General features: G+C 32.3%; 1 protein-coding gene and 1 non-coding gene across 2 annotated transcripts; one reads left to right on the top strand and one right to left on the bottom strand.

Moving 5' to 3' along the window:
- The first annotated feature begins 17,719 nt into the window (after positions 1-17,719).
- Positions 17,720-19,995, top strand: LOC147410544 (uncharacterized). The gene is made up of 3 exons (XM_086435047.1): positions 17,720-17,968; positions 18,254-19,541; positions 19,622-19,995. The coding sequence occupies exons 1-3, from the start codon at positions 17,720-17,722 to the stop codon at positions 19,993-19,995; spliced, it is 1,911 nt and encodes a 636-aa protein (XP_086291173.1).
- LOC147410545 (small nucleolar RNA R71) lies at positions 18,221-18,327 on the bottom strand. Its single transcript, XR_015182834.1, has one exon. It is a non-coding gene; the product is annotated as a small nucleolar RNA R71 (small nucleolar RNA).
- Positions 19,996-21,129: the final 1,134 nt, after the last annotated feature.

Raw genomic sequence — 21,129 nt, 5'->3', positions numbered from 1 at the left:
GGTCTTCTTTTTTTTATGGTTATGCCCTAACTTTTGCCTAAGTCATCATTTCGAATTTTCAAATGAACGGGCATTTTTTCTTCTTGATGATCTTGAATATTCAACTCGACAACTTCTTGGTTCCTTAGACCTTAACTGAGTCAATTAGTCTTCATAAGGACTTAATAGGTGGGCTTAGGACATAGTTTAGAAAGAAAAGGTATAAGATTTGACTTCCTCAAAATGCCCCTTATCTGATATTCTCTTTTTCTTCTAATGCCCCTAGTTTGACATTTTTTTCTTTTTTGTCAACTCTTTTGACTATTTCTTTTAATGCCCCTAGTTTGCCATTATTTCTTATAAACCTTTCAATAGGGGATTTTCTTTTTGGATAACACTTTTCTTAAGAATATATATATATATATATATATATATATATATATATATATATATAAGAAAACATGTGAGAAAACTTTCGACGGTAAATAAAATTTTAAAATATGGGTTAGAAATTTTGGATTGAGCTGATTTTTTGTGAGGATGATCTCTATGGTGGGAAGATCATCCAAAAAAAAAATCAGCCCAATCTGAAACTTCTAACCCCATTAAAAGTGATTTAGAATGTGGACCGTCGATTTTTTATCAATTTTTATCACTAATTTGTAAATCACTTTTGATGGATTTAGAAGTTTCTGATTGAGCTGATTTTTTGTGAGGATGATCTTCTCATCATAGTGACCATCCTTGCAAAAAATCAACTCAATCCAAAACCTCTAACCCTTATTTTGAAAAACGAAAGTTTTCTCACATGTTTTCTCACATGGCCCTTGAACCTGACCCTATATATAGATATATAGATATAGGGTCGGGTTCCATAGACACATAAAGGTACTCATAAAGCTACAACGTTTATGTCTTATATGGTTAAAAAGATTCGAAATGGGCTGATTTTTTGTGAGGATGATCTCTGTGGTAAAAGGATCATCCCTGCAAAAAATCATTCCATTCCAAAACTTCTAACCCCATCAAAATTGATTTACAAAAATTGGACGGTCTAAAATTTTTCAACTTGTAAACATAGGACTAGAAATTTCATAATGGGCTGATTTTTGGCAAAGATGATCTCCTCACCATAGAGATCATCCCCACAAAAAATCTGCCCTCCAAACATTTTTGCCCATATAAGACAAAACACATTGTAGCTTTATGAATAGCTTTACGTGTATATGGATCCTAATCCATAAATGTATATATCTATATATATATATATATATATATATATATATATATATATATATATATATATATATATATATATATTTGCGTGAGCGGGCCTGAAGTAACTTCTCAGGTTGCCTACGAACCCCAAATATATATATATATATTTTTTTTGCTTTTGGGATCAAGTCAGACGTAGTTTATACTAAGATATCACTCCCGAGGTTGGTTGGTGTGATTTAGAAAGAAAAGGCTATTAATGTTTTTAGAAGCTGAGAAGGGCTAAAAAAGGTTTTCTTTTTCTTGGTAAGACAAGAAAATGGTTCGACTAAAAAATGCCTCCTTTAGTGAAATACTAATTGATTTTGTCAAGATTTTAGGAACTCGATGTCTTGATTGTTCTGTCGAGTAAAGTTTTCTTTTGAGAATGAGTAGTCTTCTTCTGAGAATGAGTAATCTTCAGTTTTCTTTATGAAGTTGAGTGTGATTGAATTCTTTGTATTTGACATTGACTTGTTAACCCTTTCTAAACTTCGCAAGAAATCTCATATTCTTTTGAGAATGAGAATTCTCCTTTCTCGAGTGAAAAACATAATGGATCCATTCTTACGGATCTTAGCACCTTTATCGATAGTTTCAACTGCATCATTATTGATCAATAAACTTTGACTTTAAAAATCGTCATTGACTTTATATCTCGATCTATCTTGATGCAATCTATCAATATATCCTCATGAGAACATGCAGGAACGTTATTGAATTTCTCAAGTATGTTTATTACTCTCTCATATTTCCCTGAGAATCATGTTGTACCAATTTGCACTTCTTGAGTGTACTCTTTAATTTCAATATTTATCAAGTTCGATTTGTAAGCCTCAAGTCATTCCTCATGTTTGATATTATGCTCAAATTGTTATTACACGTATGATAATCATAAGTTTCTTTATTTATTAGAATTAAAAAAGCATAGACTGACAAACTCGACTAAAACTCAACAATTAAAGAAAAATTAACGTAACTGAAACAACCAACTAAATTTAAAGACAGACGAAAACTGAATTAAAACTAAATGAAAACTCAATGACATTTTATTTATAAAGTGGAAGGTACTTCTTGGTGGATGGATATAATACTATGGTGCAAGGGTAGACTACTTGGACTTGACATTGGTACTTTGGCTAGACAACTCTTTTGATGGTTTTGAAGAAGCATAAATACGGTTTAAAATGTTTAGGGGAACCTAAGATTAATCATCGATTTTGAAGGTTTAACTCTTAACCACATAATTAATATTTTGATATAGATTAACCCAAATCCGGTGGAAAATATTGAATCCAATTACACTATAAGTCTATAGTGACCAAGAAGGTGAGAAAGGTTAGTCACGGGTCTACTTCTGATTGGGATAGAACATTTGATCAGACAACATAATTTGATCCTAAAATCGAATCTTTTTGGTATAAAATAGTCTAGATCTTTGAAAGTAAAATCAATTGGTCCAACTAATTTGGTGTTGATCAGTTTGATCCATTTGATCCATTTGTTGATTGAGCCAATTGATTTACATTTCACACATTAGGTCAGACCAATATTGCGAGTTTAATTTGAACAGTTTGAACCAGTCTGCCCACTTACCTGTTGATTGGATTGAATAGAGTAACCCAGGAACACCCATAGTCGGTTCGGGTCATGACCTATAAGAAAGCTCTTAAACTCTAGGTTTACTACATGCAATGCAACTTATCCGGCCACTCTTGCCTAAGTACACCTATATATTTTTCGAACTTGCTCAATCAAACGGTATGTGGTGACTTGGTTTGATGTACCATATAGATGATAATCTAAGACTCCAACCCAAATCCCTGAAGTCAAAAGCAGTCAGTTTGATCCCTAGTTGAGAGGTAGTACACGATGCTGAACAAGGACCCATTTAAATATCTCTCGTCTAGAATAGGCGTTGTCTATCCCCTTCGTACGGTAGGGTATAGTAGGGTAGGATCTCACTTAAGCACTGATTTTGACTAAGAAGTATAGTTAGTGAACTTAGATTAACTTTGATATACTGTATAGGTACGAGTCTAGGGTTGGTGATCGGGACATATGACTTTGCGGCTTACGATAGGACAAAGGCTCAGATCGCTCCAGCCTGCGTGCATCGATATACCTTTCAAAGTCACCTGATCAAATGGAACTGATGCCTCAATTTTATATACCCTAAGGTACGTGATTGAAGTTGTGATTTTCATGAATGACGTCGCATTTTCGATGAGACCAGGTCACGTACTAGTGACACGTTGGCTATAAGGGACATGCAAGCGTGCAATGCAACAAAATAAGCGTACTAGTGGTATGTGCAAAATAGGGTGTGGTGTGCCGGAGCATTTTCCAAATGAATGGGCCCATGGGCCTAATCACTTCACAAAAGTATGGATATCATATAAATATTGATCGGAAAACATCATATCTATAACATAAAAAATCAAGGCATGTACATCAAAAATATATATCAATCATAATCATGACATATCATATATACAATCAATCAAGGTAGTACAAAACATCGTGATAATAATCAATCAATAACATAAATAATTTACCAACCATTGAGATATGCACAAGAATTTTTTTTTTGTGGTTAATTTTTATTTTTTATTTTTTTTGTCCAATCAAGAATCACTTTGGGTGATCCAAAATGATTTGACATTTCAATGACCATTGAATCGAAAATAAAATGAGAGTTGTAAGAATAAGAAGCTATGAAACTTTTTTTTTTAAATAAAACAAATTGATGGTTTTTTTTTAACCAAGCAAAACAAAAAGACCTTTATTTTAAGCAAATTGATTTTAAAAATCAAAATAATTTTTTTTTATTTTATAAAAAAACCAAAAACACAGCCTAAACAAATTCTATTAGCACACCAACTATACGTTTGGAATCAAAGGTAGAATCTCGATGCAATGCCATGGGTAAAAATTGGTGTGACAATAGTGACTCCAACAAAAAATTCTCAACCTTAACAAATAGGGCTACCATCAAGTCTCTCAGTTTTTATTTTTATTTTATCTTTTACTCATAAATGTCTTTTAATCTCCAAAAATAGGAATTTATAAAAACATCTATAAAGAACATATCTGAATTCTCAAAAGTCCTCTCTTTCTTAAGGATTTGAACTTTTTGTTTTTTTATCACAGAGAAAAATCTGAAGAGAGAATTAAAGTCAATTGATAAAGATTGGAGACCTGTTCCCCCAATCAGTTTTCACAAGAATTGAGCTTCAATTCTCCGCCAGAGTCCTACTTACTTCAGGTCTCACAAATTTCGATGTTAGTTCATGAGATCTATCGTGGATTATCCGCAATGAACACTTTCCAACCAGAAATCCGCAAAGAAAAAATACCAATCAGATCGAAATTAATCTTTCACATTCAAACTAAATCAAAACACATATAGATTAAAAGAGAGATAAGTGCGTTCGAATTTTCTCGTTGGTTCGTTAATGGAGGGTCACTGGTTTATAAAAAAAAAATCTTGCTGGTCAGGGTCAATGGAGAGTGGGAGACGTAGAAAGAGTTAAAGGAAGGAACAAAAACGAACATAAATCTAGAAAAAATAAGCAAAAAAACCCAACCCAATCGCCATTAACAATTTGTTAGAGTTCGAAATTGAAATAGACATCATCTTCTATAACAACCCAGATTCCTCCAACCTCTCAACCTATCTTGCCGACTCGAAAACCTTAGTTGAAAAACTCCACAAATTCTTTTATGGGGCAACTTTCTTGCTAAATAAAAACTATTCAGCAAAACAAAAATGAAATACCCATCTTCATCTCTTTCAGCAAGAAAAAAAAATGTTAGAATATATGGAACTCAGTTGATTTCATTCTTCTCCTCTTCTTCTGTGTGCTTTTGAGGGAGAAAAAGAGAGAGATAGAGATCCAAGTGAGAGAGACTTGTTGGAATGGCTGGGTATTAAGAGAGATGAAGAGAGTGAGAGAGAAAGAGAGAGCAACACCTTTCTATTTGTTGTTCGTCCTCTTCTTTCTCATTGGAGAAGAAGATATAAATAGGAAAAAAAAAACGTTTTTTTGCTATGGCACCCCACGCAAAAAAAAAATATTTTTTTCGATTTTTTTTCTTAGAATCCTCTCCTCATCACAAACAACATTAAAAAATGTAATTTTTTTATTTCTTACCACATCACTCACAAATAATTTATTTGAGAAGAAGATGAAAAATAAAAAATCATTTTCTACTAATGGCACACCACGCACAAATATATATATATATATATATATATATATATATATATATATATATATATATATATATATATATATTGTAATTTTTTTCTTGGAATTCTCTCCTCATCACGAATAACATTAAAAAAGAAATTTTTTATTTCTTACCACATCACTCACAAATAATTTATTTGAGAAGAAGATGAAAATTAAAAAATCATTTTCTACTAACGGCACACAACGCACAAAAATATATTTTTTTATTTTTTATAATTTTTTCTTCAAATTATCTCGTCATCATGAACAACATTAAAAAAAGTAATTTTTTTATTTCTTAGTACATCACTCACAAATAATTTATTTTCACAACTTATTGCCCATGCATATTAACGTGCTAAAAAAAATTTCATCCAAAAAAAATTTTTCTTTTAAAAGTCTATGGCTCCTCATCTCAACCACCATCATTCCGTCCACCATTCATATGTCAATTTGAATATTTCATTATTTAGAGTCATCCAAAATGACCCTAGATTGAATCATAGAAATTGATACTCCAAAATAACATACTCAAAATCAATATAAATAATGTCAAGAGAATATGATACAACCTAAAAATATAAAATAAATTTGATAAAAAAAAAGGGTCAACAATCATTATTTCATATCATTACCATCTTGAAATCCTATATTATTTAGGATCATTCCGAGTGACCCTAGATTGAACCATAAAAAAATGTGCCAAAATAAAATATTCACCATTCAAACATATAATCAATAATCGAGCAAAAAAAAATGATAAAAAATAAAAATAAATAAATAAATAAATAACTAAAAATAAAATAAAAAAGTACGTCGTTCTGAAAATGCTTCCCATACTTGGGACTTTTCAAATCTGATCCTCAATAATTGTAACACCCCGAATTTTTAATTCGTATCTCGAGAAAAAAATAAATAGTGAAATTTTAAGAAATCTTGAAAGTGGGATTTAGGAGTAAAATTTTAGGATGTTTCTGATCATTTTTAATGGAATCTGACCTCACCATTAGATTCAAAATGATCGAAAAACATAGTTTAGCCTGTAAGCATGCTCAAATGCGAGTTCGAATATAAAAGTTGCAAAATCCTCGATTACCGGGTCGGACCAGGCTAAAATAGTGACTTTTTATTAGAGCAATAATTTATAAAATTCGATCATATCATTGGGTTCATAACGAAAAATTATTCAACATGGACTATTTATTTGTCAAATTTGGAGACCAGAAAGTCGAATTATCGTAAAAAACGAAAACGACATAAAGTTTATGGGTCACCTCAGGCCAAAAATGTAAACTTTTGATGGAGACATAATTTGTAGAAATTGACTATACCATTAGATCCGGAATGAAAAATTAGATGAAATAGAGTATTCATTTGTCAATTTTGGAATCCGGATGATCAAATTATCATCGATCGAAACAATTAATAAAATACCGAATTCATCCCACATTTTATTTAAATAACATTTAAAAAAAAAAAAAATTTCTCTCATCTTCCCCACTCGTCCAAACAGTGCGAAAAAAAAATGAAAAAAAAAAAAGAAATTTGTTTTTCCTCTGATTTTTCCACTTCAGATCTCTCGCAAACGGTCCATTTTCGACGATCGCCGCAGAAGAGAAAAAGGTCCGCAGCTACGTTCTCTACAAAACCCACCCAACCTTTCTTCGTTTCACTTTCTATTTCATCCAATATCGTCAAAAATCTGCCGTATTTGGATACGGAAATTTCGAAACTTTGACCTCGGATTTCGTCCGTTTCGGGGTCAAACCGTCTTTCGACGCAGAAGGGAGAAACGCCCGTAGCCTCATTCTCTACATAACCCAACCAAATTCCTTCCATTTTCTCGTATTTTTCACCCCGTATAGTCAAAAATCAGCCGTATTTTTATACGGAGATTTTCGTAACTTCTACCTCGATTTTCATCGGTTTCGAGGTCAAACCGCCTTTCGCCGTAGAAGGGAGAAGAGACGAGCACATCGAGATCTTCAAAACCACCAGGTCGATTTCAAAAATCAGCCGCTTTGAAGTTCGATCCGTCTCGATTTCTGCGCCGATCGCCTCAATTTTCGCGCACACGCTTTGATTCTTTCGCCTAGAGATTGTAAGGAACTCTCAATTTCTATTAGTAATCTAGATTGTGAAAATTGCATTTAGGATTTTATCGAAAAATTTGGATGTATTTTTAAAATATAGAATTATTTTGTTAATTCAAAAATTCACGCCAGAAATTGCATGTTTGATATGTTTAATTGTATTTTTAATAAATTATACGTGGGTAGGGTGTTTTAACGGGTTATTGCCATAAATTGGGTCTTGTGCACTGCTCGGACCCCGTTTTGATATGAAATTTATATTTTTTTTCAATATTATTGATAGAAATAAATTCTATAGTTGAAAAATGTGATTTAATATTTAATGAACTCATATTGAGTTGATGAATATCAGAAAATGGATATTTTATGAAGAGATTGAAAACTGTAAAAGTCGAAAAAATGGAAAAAGGGTATGAAACGGTAAAATGTCAGAGTCACACCCGAGGGGTGATGTCTACATTTTACGTTGTTGTGTTGTATGCAGGTTGGTGAACGGATATCCAGGGATAATGTTATTGGTTGCATGTTTATTTACTTTCTGTTAGCGTGAGGTGCTCTGTTATGTTATTTATTTTAGGCCGGGTGGCCACACTTGCTTGGTAGGAAACTGGATATCTATTCTCAACCTTGTATTGTTAATTTCTCTTTTGTTTTTAAATGAAAATAATATATACAAGTAGCTATTTTGTGACCTGTTAAAAAGTTTGTGAATGCCTGAAGGGATAGTGCATCATATCATCCGGAGTGGTGTACTATCCTGGGATGTACGGTAGGGACCACCAAACTCATACGTGTTATGGGACGCGTATGAGAGTGGAGTCACAACTGGAATCTGGGTTTATTCCTCTCTATCTTTACCAGTGAACTTGTAATGTAAAGGTGATCGTATACGAATGGTTTGTATCTTTGGGAATCACATGTACGCCTGATAGGCATAGACGAAGATGATTAGTCAGTGATCACTAACAATCTATAGTAGTCGAACGTTCTGAAACATCGAAAAGAGACCCATTGCTTACGGTCACGTCAAACGGCCAGCCTGAGCCGGATAAATGGTCAACCAAGCGTGGTAAACAGCGACCAGCCACAAAATCAGGAACTAAAAGCCAGAGAAGAATTGTAACATCATGTCCCGACTGGGAGCGATCCAGTCGTGAATCCCAACTCTCTAATTCCAATACTCCACCATTGTGTATTATGTATCGGTTGCTTATTTTGATATATAAAATGAAATGCATGTTTATTGTTTCCATTTGATCAATTAGATTTGTATAAAAAGAGAATGTTATAGTGAGTACTGCTGATCGATGTAATGTGAGTTTTAAAATGTTTAGTTGCTCATCCCTGACTATATGTACCAGTTAATCGTAGTTTTCTTTTGTAAAACTTTGTTTATTTTAAAATGATTCAGTATGTTTATTCGTTCATGTTAGGAGAGGTTATTGGCAGAAATTGTTGCTTCCTTACTGGGTAACCATTGTTACTCACCCCTTCCTTCTCCATTTTTTTTAGTTCAGATCTGAAGCTTGGCGAAACAAGTGTAGAAAACGAATGAGGATCATCTGGTTGGTCAGATAGACAACTAGAGTCCGTCACCTGGTAAGTACTAAGACTATACCCCCTAGTGGTGTCAGTTTCTCCAAGTAGTCTTAGGGATTTGTCTTGAGTGTTAGGAATTCTGTTAGAGTGAGGAATTTTGTACAATCCTGTATATAATTTTTCTTCTTCCGCAGTCTGATCTATCGAACATTATTAGACGTATGTAGGCTTCCACTAGTATTATATTTTGTTTGTTATATGCAGGATTGTATGTCGTTTATCCGGTGCAGGTTGAATCGCCTTGGAATGCTAACATAAACAGAGGAGACTATGCCGAAATTTCGAGGTGCCACCTCGTACCTTAAAATCTGACATGGGGATTTGTGTTAGTGTTCGGCGGGGCGCCACAATAATCCCTAGTGGAGTTGCCACTAAAAGCGTCCTCGATTCGTGGGGTGTGCGGATCCGCTTTTGATTTTTGAGATTTGGGAATCGCCACTTAGTTATTACGGTCTAGGAATCAAATATTGACTCTACCAATAGATAAGATACCAATCTACATACAGAATAGGTTCGGGGATCAGGTTACGGGGTTGAAAGATGTTAGTCACCAATCCTGCCCGACAAACTTCGGTCTATACTTTTTCCAAATAATACTATATTATAAAATATACCTAAAAATAATTACCTAGTGGATTACGACAATTCCCTCAGACTGGCAGAGAGTGTCCTTGTATGATTTTCCTTGTTATTCTTCCATCACTAGATCTGTTTCTGATCTCCAAGTTGAAGTATCTTTCTTCTAGATCTGAGTATTTTTGGAGGGTTTCTAGGGGTTTTTTGAGTAAAAGTTGGGGTTTGAATGATAGGTAGGGAGTTAAGGGCTTCAAAATTAGGGTTTGAAAAAGTTTAGGGAAACTTTTTGACTTACTTTTTCTATGATTTATTTTGACCTACAAGATTAGGTTGTGGATGCTCATATTTATATATTTTTTGGAAGAATTAGGGTTTGACTAAGTTTCCTTTAAGATAAGATGAATTAGGGTTGTGACTTAAGTCTTATTTGATTGACTAGATTTCTTTAGATTAGGGTTTTGACTTAAGTCTTATGAGATTGACTTGGTCTTTTAAATTAAAATTTTTAATCTTGTGTATAATAAAAGAATATATTTTTAAGTTTTATGGAAAATCCCTAATTATATTTTTAATTATTTGGACCCCAAATGGAGGGGTCTTTTAATAAATATCAAGGAGGCTCCACTTAAATAAGTGGGCAACCATTAACAATTTTGCCTGAAGGCCTGATTGATTAATTTTCTTAGTTCAGATGTTTAAATCAATTTGTTAAAGTTTCACTTTACGTTAATTAATATTTGATTTATTAATTTCAAAATTTAAAATTTTTAAAATTGAAAAATTATCGTTTTAGTCCCGAAGAGAACTTTTGCGTTTCAAGTTGTTTTTCGATATTCCGGGATGTTTTGGAATCGATTTTTCATAAGAAATTTGATGGGATTATCGATTTGTGTCTCTTATGGAATTTTTGACGTGAAATGATTGTGAACCCTTATGAGGGGTGTTTCCGTAATTTTATCGAATTTGGTAAAAATTGACGAAATGATTTATTTTATTTCATTTTGTTATTTTATGTGTTCAAATAGATTTTCCTAAGTGTAATGTATGCTCTAGGAATGTCTTGATGTTAAGGGTATTTTGGTAATTTGATCATTTTTTTAGTAATTATTATCGTAAAAAAAAAATTTATCTGAAAAATTATGATTTCTACGTTTTTTTTTATCATATTTTCCTATTGTAGCGTGATTTCTATAGTTTTGCTTGTTTGAGATACCTCATCTGAATTTTTGAAACATATCTGGCAACAAAATAGAACATTGGAATATCATCTTGTAGACACCCCATTATTGCATCTGCCTAATTCGACAATTCGTCACCCGATTTTGGTAGATTCCTAATGATGAATATAAAAGAACTCGAAGGCTTGTGAGTACTGTTTGATTCGTTTCGTTTCTAGTCTTTTCATCCCCCCTATTCGTCACTACTCGACTTAGAAATTTACGCACGCTTAGGATCACTACACCTTACACCCAACTTACCAAGCATATACGCATAGGTTCATTACACAATTCGATAACTTAGAGATCTCGCTACACTAGAAAAATATAATTTTAAAATTTAGAAATACTCACACAGTGACTGAAAGAAACCTTACGATAAAATTTAAAAAATAAGAAATAAAAAATCTGTAAAAATCATAAAAATGATAAAAATACCCCTCATAAATTTTGGACCTCCGAAAAATCTCGAAAGTGTCTCCATTGCACTCAGAATGTCATTTCGAGTCTAACGGGATCCAAATCGATGAAAACAAAGAAATTCAAGAAAAATCGTCAAAAATCGTGAAAATGACTAAAACGCCCCTTAACATCCAACTCTAACATAAAGACCTTGATCCCTAGGAAAATAAAATTCAAATAAAAAATTAACCTAAAATAAAATTCAAATTAAAAATTAAACTAAAATTTAACTAAGATCCAATTAAAATCTAAAATTTAAAATCAATTTAAAATCGTAAAATCAAATTAAATTTCAATTAAAATACAAAATAACAATCATATTTAAATTAAAAATCAAGAAATCGATTAAAAATACAAAATCAAAATAAAAAAATAAATTGAAAATCAAGTTAAAAATCATTCAACCAATCAAAATGTAAAATTATACTTTAAAATCAATCAACCAAATCGACCAATTAAAATACATTCGATCAAATCAAAATCCAATTAATATACCAATTAAAATACAAAATCAAAATTAAATTAAAATTAAATCAACCAAATCAAATTTTAAAATCAAATTGAAATACAAAATCAAAATCAAAATTTAAACATCAAACTTAAATATCAAATTAAAATATCGACAAAAACCAATCTAAATTCAATTCAACATTAAATTGAAAATCAAGTTGAAAATCATTAGAATCAAATCGATCAACCAATCAAAATAAAATTAAAATTGAATTAATGAAATCAAATTTTAAAATTAAATTGGAATTCAAAATCAAATTAAAAAAATTCAAAATCAAATCATAATCAAATAAAAGTCAAATTAAAATTCAATTGATTAAACAAAGTGAAAATTAAAATCCATCAAACTTTTAAATCAAAATCAAATCTATCGATTAACATTGAAATTAAAATCTAATTGAACAATTAAAATCTAATTGAACAATTAAAATTGATCAATCAAATTTAAAATTAAATCAATTAACAAAAAAAAAATTCACTCGATCGAATTGAAATCCAAATCCGATTGAATTAAAATCGAGTTCCAACCGATCAATCAATTTAATGATCTATGAGAGATCATTAAGGCGAGTAGCGTGGGATCACCGCCCCTCATTCTCCAAAAATTAAAAATAATAAAAAATAAAAAAATAGATAAAGAAAATACGTGGACACACATTTTCTTCTCCAACTCCCTCTTTTACATGTCCTCCATCTCCCTCTCTCTAACTTCTCATAACTACCCATGTCCTCCACCATCATTCTCATTTTCTCCCTCTCTCATGTTTGAAGGTAGAACTACCATAAAAAAAGATCAAAGGAACCATTGAAAGGGAGAAAAAATGTTTTTGAGGCTATTGTTTAAAAAAAATAGCAACATTTTTTCACCATTAAACCCACAACATTCTTCTTTCTTCTAAAAAAAAGAAAAATAAATCACACATTCTTCTCCATTAACATCCTCAACTCCTCTCTCTTTACCATCGAAAAAAAAAATCAACCATAGCCTCACCTTCATTAACGTCTTCTTCGTTACCCTCAAAGAAAAAAAAATTGATTTTGAAAAAAGATTCACACATCAAACTCGCAAGATCACGACACTACTCATAAGCTATTTCGAGTTTTTGTTGAAAGAATCCAAACATCCGAAATCATTCGACAAAGGTAATTTTTCTTTTTTCACTTACTTTATTTATTTCATTTATTTATTCTTGACTTCATAATTTTTTATGTATCCGAATGGATTTGTTAAATTTTAGATGTACGTGGCACTAATGGTAATTTTTAAAATTTTTTGAAATATTGATGGATCAATTAATTGATTATTAATAGTATCGGATCGATTTTCTAATTTTGTAATATTAATGGATCAATTCGTTGATTTTGCAAAATGTATAAGCTAATTCATTAAGTTTGGGGCACGTGACGATTTTGAAAAATCAAAATTGTTGAGTTGACTCATTGATTGTGGGTACATTAGAAATTTGAATTGATTTATTTTTTTTATAAAATGGATATGTGAGTTATTCAATGATTTTGTCGCACGTAGCAATTTTAAAAATTTTAAATTTCCTTAATCAAAATTATTGAGTCTACTCACGGATTTTGAGCACCTTAGAAATTTGAATCGATTTGTTTTCTATAAAATGGATATGTGACTTAATTCAATGATTTTGTCGCACGTGACGATTTTGAAATATCAAAATTATTGAGTTGACTCACTGATTTTGAGTACATTAGAAATTTGAATCGATTTGTTTTCTATAAAAATGGATATGTGAGTTAATTCAATGATTTTGACACATGTGACAATTTTGGAAAATCAAAATTTTTTTAATCAAAATTATTGAGTCTACTCATTAATTTTAGGTACATTAAAAATTTGAATCGATTTGTATTTTCTATCAAATGGATATATGAGTTAATTCAATGATTTTGTCGCATGTGACGATTTTGAAAAATCAAAATTTTCTTAATCAAAATTATTGAGCCTACTCACAGATTTTGGGTACATTAAAAATTTGAATTGATTTTTATTTTCTATAAAATGGTTTATTCAATGATTTTATCGCACATGACGATTTTAGAAAATCAAAATTTCCTTGATCAAAATTATTGAGTTGACTCACTGATTTTGGGTATATTAGAAATTTGAATCGATTTGTTTTCTCTAAAAAATGGATATGTGAGCTAATTCAATGATTTTGACACACGTGACAATTTTGGAAAATCAAAATTTTTTTTATCAAAATTATTGAGTCTATTCACTGATTTTAGGTACATTAGAAATTTGAATTGATTTTTGTTTTCTATAAAATGGATATGTGAGTTAATTCAATGATTTTGTCGCACGTGACGATTTTGAAAAATCAAAATTTTCTTAATCAAAATTATTGAGCCTACTCACTGATTTTGAGTACATTAAAAATTTGAATCAATTTTCGTTTTCTATAAAATGATTAATTCAATGATTTTGTCGCATGTGACGATTTTGAAAAATCAAAATTTCCTTAATCAAAATTATTGAGTTGACTCACTGATTTTGGGTACATTAGAAATTTGAATCGATTTGTTTTCTCTAAAAATGGATATGTGAGTTAATTCAATGATTTTGTCGCACGTGACAATTTTAAAAAATCAAAAAAAATTTCATCAAAATTATTGAGTCTACTAACTGATTTTGGGCACATTATAAATTTGAATCGATTTGTTTTCTATAAAATGGATACGTGAGTTAATTCAATGATTTTGGTACACGTGACGATTTTGGAAAATCAAAATTTCCTTGATCAAAATTATTAAGTTTACTCACTGATTTTTGTTACATTAAAAATTTGAATCGATTTTTTTTCTCTATAAAATAGATATGTGAGCTAACTCACTGATTTTGTATACATTGAAAATTTAAAATCGATGTTTTCTATGAAATTGGCAAATGAGTCAACTCACTGATTTTTTTTTTTTTGGTGCATTGAAAATTCCAAATTGAGATTTTCTACAAAATCGGGCATGTAAGTCGACTCATTGATTTTAATACATGTGGCATTTCAAAAATTAAATTTCTTTGATAAAATGTCGTCACGTAGCAATTCAAAAGATCAAATTTCTTTAATAAAATGTTGTTAATGAGTCAATTCACTAATGTTGTATACGTGGCATTGAGAATCGATTTCATACTATTCAAAATGTGATCGAATTGATCCATTAATTTTTGGTGCCACGTAAGTCTTATTAAATCGTGGGATTCCTTTTATGCGAAATTCGAGAATCTATATAATTATCTTAACCATAAGATTCGTTTGGCAAACCAGACATAAACTGATGATGATGATTGAACCATGGTCTTAACCCTAATCTTATCTCATTGACCATAGGTTAATTTTGGATCGTAGTAGAGACCGATCATCTTGATCGGACGGGTTCGATGCCTAACACCTTCCAAAACCCGTAACCTGACCCCTTACCTATTTCTCTGATCCGTAGATCGACCCATATCCATTTAGAGTTAATTTTGATTCCTAGACCTAAACTAGGTAGCGATTCCCTATTCTTTTTTAAAAATTCCCGAGATACGTAGATCGGACCCCTAATCCACTATCCAACGGACGATCGCGGGGGTCGAAGCGATTTCACATCCATCATTGGGAACCATTAAAATTGGGTTGACGAGTTGATTAACCAGGCGAGTACAAAAATGGAGTGTTTACAGTTCGTTCACCGTGGGATTGAGAACTGTGCATTCTTCCGACTATCTATATGATAACTTGACATTGCCTCCTGGTTTCTTTCTTTGATTATACACTATGCAAAATTTGTAAGTTGAGATGGTATAAGTAATCAAACAGTTTATAGTTCTATTTTTTTTCTATAATTATAGTAGTTTCCGATCATTGTTCAACCAATGAATCATGTTATAGTATTTTAAATTGTGTAGTCATAACACGTAGGGTCATTTTATATTACATAATGAATTGGAATAGAATATGACATGTTCTGTTTTATGCACTACTCTTGTTATTACCATTGACAGATGGAATATAACAATTCAAAGAGTCCAAAAAAAGTAGATTGGACATCCAAACAACATGAAGTTTGGGTCAAGATCTGTTATGACTTAGTTAAGAAGGGGAGGAGAATGCATAAAGTGCTTGATAAGACCGATTATGAATTCTTGGTCAAGGATTTTCATAAAAGAACTAGTGTTTATTACGATAGAGGACAAATGAAGAACAAGTGGGATAGACAAAAAAGTATTTGAGGACGTTGGAATAAGATTTGCACAAATAGTAGCATCTCTTATGATGTTGACATCGGCATGTAATGAGTGATGGGATGGGTGGTTATAGGTGATGAGTAGGTTTTATACCTACGAATTAACCACTTTTAAATATAATATTTTGTTAATTTTAGAGTCTTTTAGTTATTTTTACTTAAGTTTAGTTTATTTTATACTTTTTATGTGATTTTATGTTTTTATTTGATTTTTATGCTTATTTTGTAGTTTAAAAATAATATGGAACATTAGGATATTTGGTAATTTTTAGGAGAATTCTGACTCAAATTGGTTCACTTTTGGAAAAAGGAAGCTAAGCATACAAGTTAAAAAATCTTCAAGCCGCAGCTTGATAGAAAACGAGGTTACGACGGGATTTCAAGAATTGCACAACAGAAATATGAAAATACAAGCCGCGGCATGATATGTTTTGAGGCCATGGCTTGCTTACGTTTCCAGCTTTACACATTAATTTATGGTGGCCGAATTAGATATGGATTTTGAGACTCTTAAACCCTAATGACTCCATACCTATAAATATGAACGATTAAACCTTATTCTGGGGACAGAATGAGATAGAAGTTTTGGAGTTTTTCTTGGAGGCACAAGATCGAGAAGGAGGACGAGAGTTGGAGATTCGACTTTTGAGTTTTATCTTTCTAAACTTTATCTATTCTCTTGATATTTGTAATCTCTAGTAATGATTGAATACTTTTGTAATTTTGTTTTCTTTTCAATGATGAACTAATTTCTATTCTAGGATTATAATGGAACTAATTCATGATATTTGATTAGTTTTATTTATTTCTTCTATGATTCCACATGTGATTGTTTATTCTATCTTATGTTTAATGCAATTTAATTAATTGGCAATTGATTGAATTGAATCTATGAACCTTAATAATATCGACAGAGTTGTTTTGTGTTCATAACCTAGATAGAGTAACATATGCTAATTTGAGATAAACATATACTCAAGTTGCGTGTGCATCCCTTATGAGAGCTTATTCTTAATGAATTATTCTTGATTTAATTCTCATAGACATATAGGGAGTTAGTTTAAAAGAGTATTTTTACATGACCATCGACAGAGGCTTGTAGAGAATTTAGTGCTCTTGGGTGACAATTATACTGGATTAATTTATCATAGAAGGAAAGATAATATAATTAAGTAGATTGTTTGGGAGAAATTATAAACCTAGATTTTATCACTCATTGATTTTAAATCTGCAAATTTATTCTCTCCGTTATTTTTCTTGTTTATTTTTAAATCATATTTTTACTTTTGTTTGAATAAAATTAGAGTGAGATAAATTGGTAGTTAGCAATAGATTGGTATTTAGTCTTCGTGGGAACGATACTTTCTTATCACTTTATTACTTGTTTCGATACGTATACTTGCGTGCGTAAATTTAGACAACAAGTTTTTGGCGTCGCTGTCGGGGACTAATTTATTAATCTTTTTTGTTAATATTAATTCAATCTTATTTGTTTTAGATCAAACTTTTCTTTATTTTGTAGGTGTTTGGGTAGTGTATGCGTAGTACGGGAAATTTAGAACTTGTTCCTTTGGATCTTGAGATTGAGAAAACTTGTCGAAGAAATATAAAGAATAAGCGAGAAGCTTCTCAACACCATACAATGGCCGACCAAACTAATGGTAATGAAGGTCCTAAGTCTATGCGGGACTATGTTGTTTCACTGGTAGATGGGATTCACATTAGTATTTGTCGTCCAACGATACAAGCCAACCATTTTGAACTCAAGCCGGCTACTATTCAGATGGTACAAGCATCTCAATTTGGGGGTTCACATGTCGAAGACCCCAATGCACATTTAACTAATTTTCTAGAGATATGTGCCACGTTTAAGTATAACGGTGTTGATGATGATGTCATCTAATTGCGGCTATTTCCATTCTCATTGAGGGACATGGTGAAAAATTGGTTGAACTCATTACCAAGGGAATCTACCACCACTTGGGATGACTTGGCGAAAAAGGTCATCGCTAAATACTTTTCACCATAAAAAATTGCAAAGTTGAGGAATGATATCACTACTTTCGTGCAGTTGGATAGTGAATCTCTCTATGAAGCCTGGGAAAGATATAAAGATGTACTTCGGAGATATCCTCATCATGCTCTACCAAAATGGTTGATCATCCAAATTTTCTACAATGGGTTGGTTGGATCTATCAAAACGATTGTTGATGCTGCAGCAGGTGGATCTCTTATGGCTAAGACATTTGAGGATGGGTATAATTTGTTAGAGGAGATGGCCTCTAACAACTTCCAACACCATATAGAGAAGATGAATACAAAAAGAACAGCAGGAGTACATGAATTAGATGTTCTTACTGCTTTAACAGCACAAGTGGCATTGTTATCTAAGAAATTTGATTCATTTGGAGTTCATGTCATTCAAACTCTTACCATTACATGCGAGATTTGTGGAGACAATCATTCAGGAGATATGTGCCCTAATAATTCAGAGTCTCTCAATTTTGTTGGTAGCAGGCAGAATAACCCATATTCTAACTATTACAATCCGGGCTGGAAAAATCATCTGAATTTCTCATGGAGTAACAATAATCAAGTTGAGGCCTCTTCATCTACAAAGCCCATGTTTCAACCGAGTTATCATCCTCAAGCTTCCCTTAGAGAAAAGAAAACTTCTTTGGAAGATCTAATGCATCAGATGGGAACCAACACTAATCAGTTCATGACAAACACTAATCAGTTCATGACAGAGACTAGAACTCAACTCCAAAGCCAAGCTACTTCTATTCGGAATATAGAAATTCAGTTGGGTCAACTTGCTTCAACAATTAATAACCGTCCACAAGGAACCTTGCCTAGCAATACAGAGACTAATCCGAAAAGAGATGGTAAGGAACACTGCAAGGCTATCACATTGAGAAGTGGAAAAGAGCTGAATGATGTTGTCAAGGAACCAAAAGAATCGAATGTTTTAGTGGCAAAAAAAAAAATTTCTAAAGAGAAGGGTGAACAAGAGAAAGAAGCTACAAACCAGGAACATAAAAAATCGGGCTTAGAAAATATTACTCCCTACAACCCACCCCCACCATTTCCTCAATGTTTCAAGAAACAAAAACATAACGAGCATTTTGCAAAATTTCTGAATGTCTTCGAGAAGTTACATATTAATATCCCATTAGTTGAAGCTCTGGAGCAAATGCCAAGTTATGCTCAGTTTTTGAAAGATATCTTGACTAAAAATAGGCAATTGAGTGAATTTGAAATAGTGGGTTTGACTGAAGAGTGCAGTGCTATCATTCAAAGGAAACTTCCAGCAAAGCTTAAGGATCCAGGGAGCTTTACTATACCGTGCACAATAGGTAACCAATTTTCTGGTAGAGCTTTGTATGATTTGGGGTTTGTATTAATCTAATGCCACTGTCTATATTTCAAAAATTAGGATTAGCAGAAGCTTGGCCTACTACTGTGACACTCCAGTTAGCGGATAGATCACTAAAGTATCCAAGGGGGAAAATTGAAGATGTGCTTGTTAAGGTTGACAAATTTATATTCCCTGTGGATTTTATTGTTCTTGATATGAAGGATGATAAGGATGTTCCAATCATTCTTGGCAGACCATTCTTAGCCACAGGCAGAACTCTTATTGATGTGCAAAATGGAGAGCTTGCTATGAGAGTTCAAGATCAAGAGGTGACGTTTAATGTTTTCAAAACTATGAAGTTCCCCACTGAAGAGCCAGAAGATTGTTATAGAATTGATACAGTGGATACATGTGTTCGACATGACCATAAAGAAACACTCCCATTTAACTAGCTTGAATTAGCAATCATTAATACTTACAATGAGAAAGATTTTAAGTGTTTTGAGTTGGTAAAATCTTTGGAGACTGCATCAAAATTCTCTCATTCTAAACCAGAATTTGAGTTGTTAGAAGTACCACCATTAGGTTCTCATTTGAAGTTGTCAACTCAAGAATCATCATCATTAGAGCTCAAGTCTCTTCCTAGTCATTTGAGGGAGTTGAGAGATTACAAGAAAGCATTGGGATGGTCCATAACGGATATTAATGGGATTTGTCCTTCTACCAGCATAAAAAAAATATGTATGGAGGAATATCATAAGTCCTTTATTGAGCACCAACGTCAGCTTAACCCAATTATGAAGGAGATGGAGATCTTTGATGTGTGGGGAATTGATCGTCAAAAATTCATCATCACTCTAGCAAACTCGACGTGACTTCAGAGAAAGTCAGGCTGAAGACTTTAAAACAAGTGCTTCTTGGGAGGCAACCCAAGTGTTCTAAACTCTCTTTTCGTTTATTTTGATTTTCATTACTCTTCATTATTTTCTCTCTTAAAAAAAAAGTCATTTAGTTTGCTTTTATTAAAATGTTTAGAATTCGTCTCAATTTTATTTAATTATGTTTTGTTGAAACATGTTGGGAGTCTCTAAGAAAATCCACTGCATTAGCAACATGGCACCAGTCATTGGTAGCACATATTTTAAGAGCAGAAACCTTCCCTCAATCTCAGTTGCAACATCTAAAGCAGACAGCAGTTCTGATATCACAATTAGAAGGGGCCATGGCTTAACTCTTCTCAGGCCAAGGCATTAGTCCATGACAGAATTGATCAGAAATATTAAAATGCGGGCCATAGCATGATACTCTAACAGGCCTCGGCCCAAACTCGTACCCACTTAGAAAATGGTTACACTTGCCCTACTATTTCTATTGTTACACAATTTCACAACCAACAGTCTCTTTGTGTCTCAACGAAGGAAAACCCTTCATCTTTCTTCCTCTTCTCCAGCATTATTCTTATATCTCCCTCTCAATAATCAAGGGTGGCCATAGAAAGATCAAATTCATGAGAGCTAGTCCACCAAGTTTCAATGGATTTGTTGAGTTGTCTTGCCGATTCAACAAATCAACTGAGTTATTTTCCG

This window comes from Akebia trifoliata, chromosome 1 (genome assembly GCF_017979445.1).
Source record: "Akebia trifoliata isolate Shusen 1 chromosome 1, ASM1797944v1, whole genome shotgun sequence".
NCBI lineage: Eukaryota > Viridiplantae > Streptophyta > Magnoliopsida > Ranunculales > Lardizabalaceae > Akebia > Akebia trifoliata.
The sequence above is the reverse complement of the archived record's forward strand: the minus strand, read 5'-3'. Positions and strand labels throughout refer to the sequence as shown.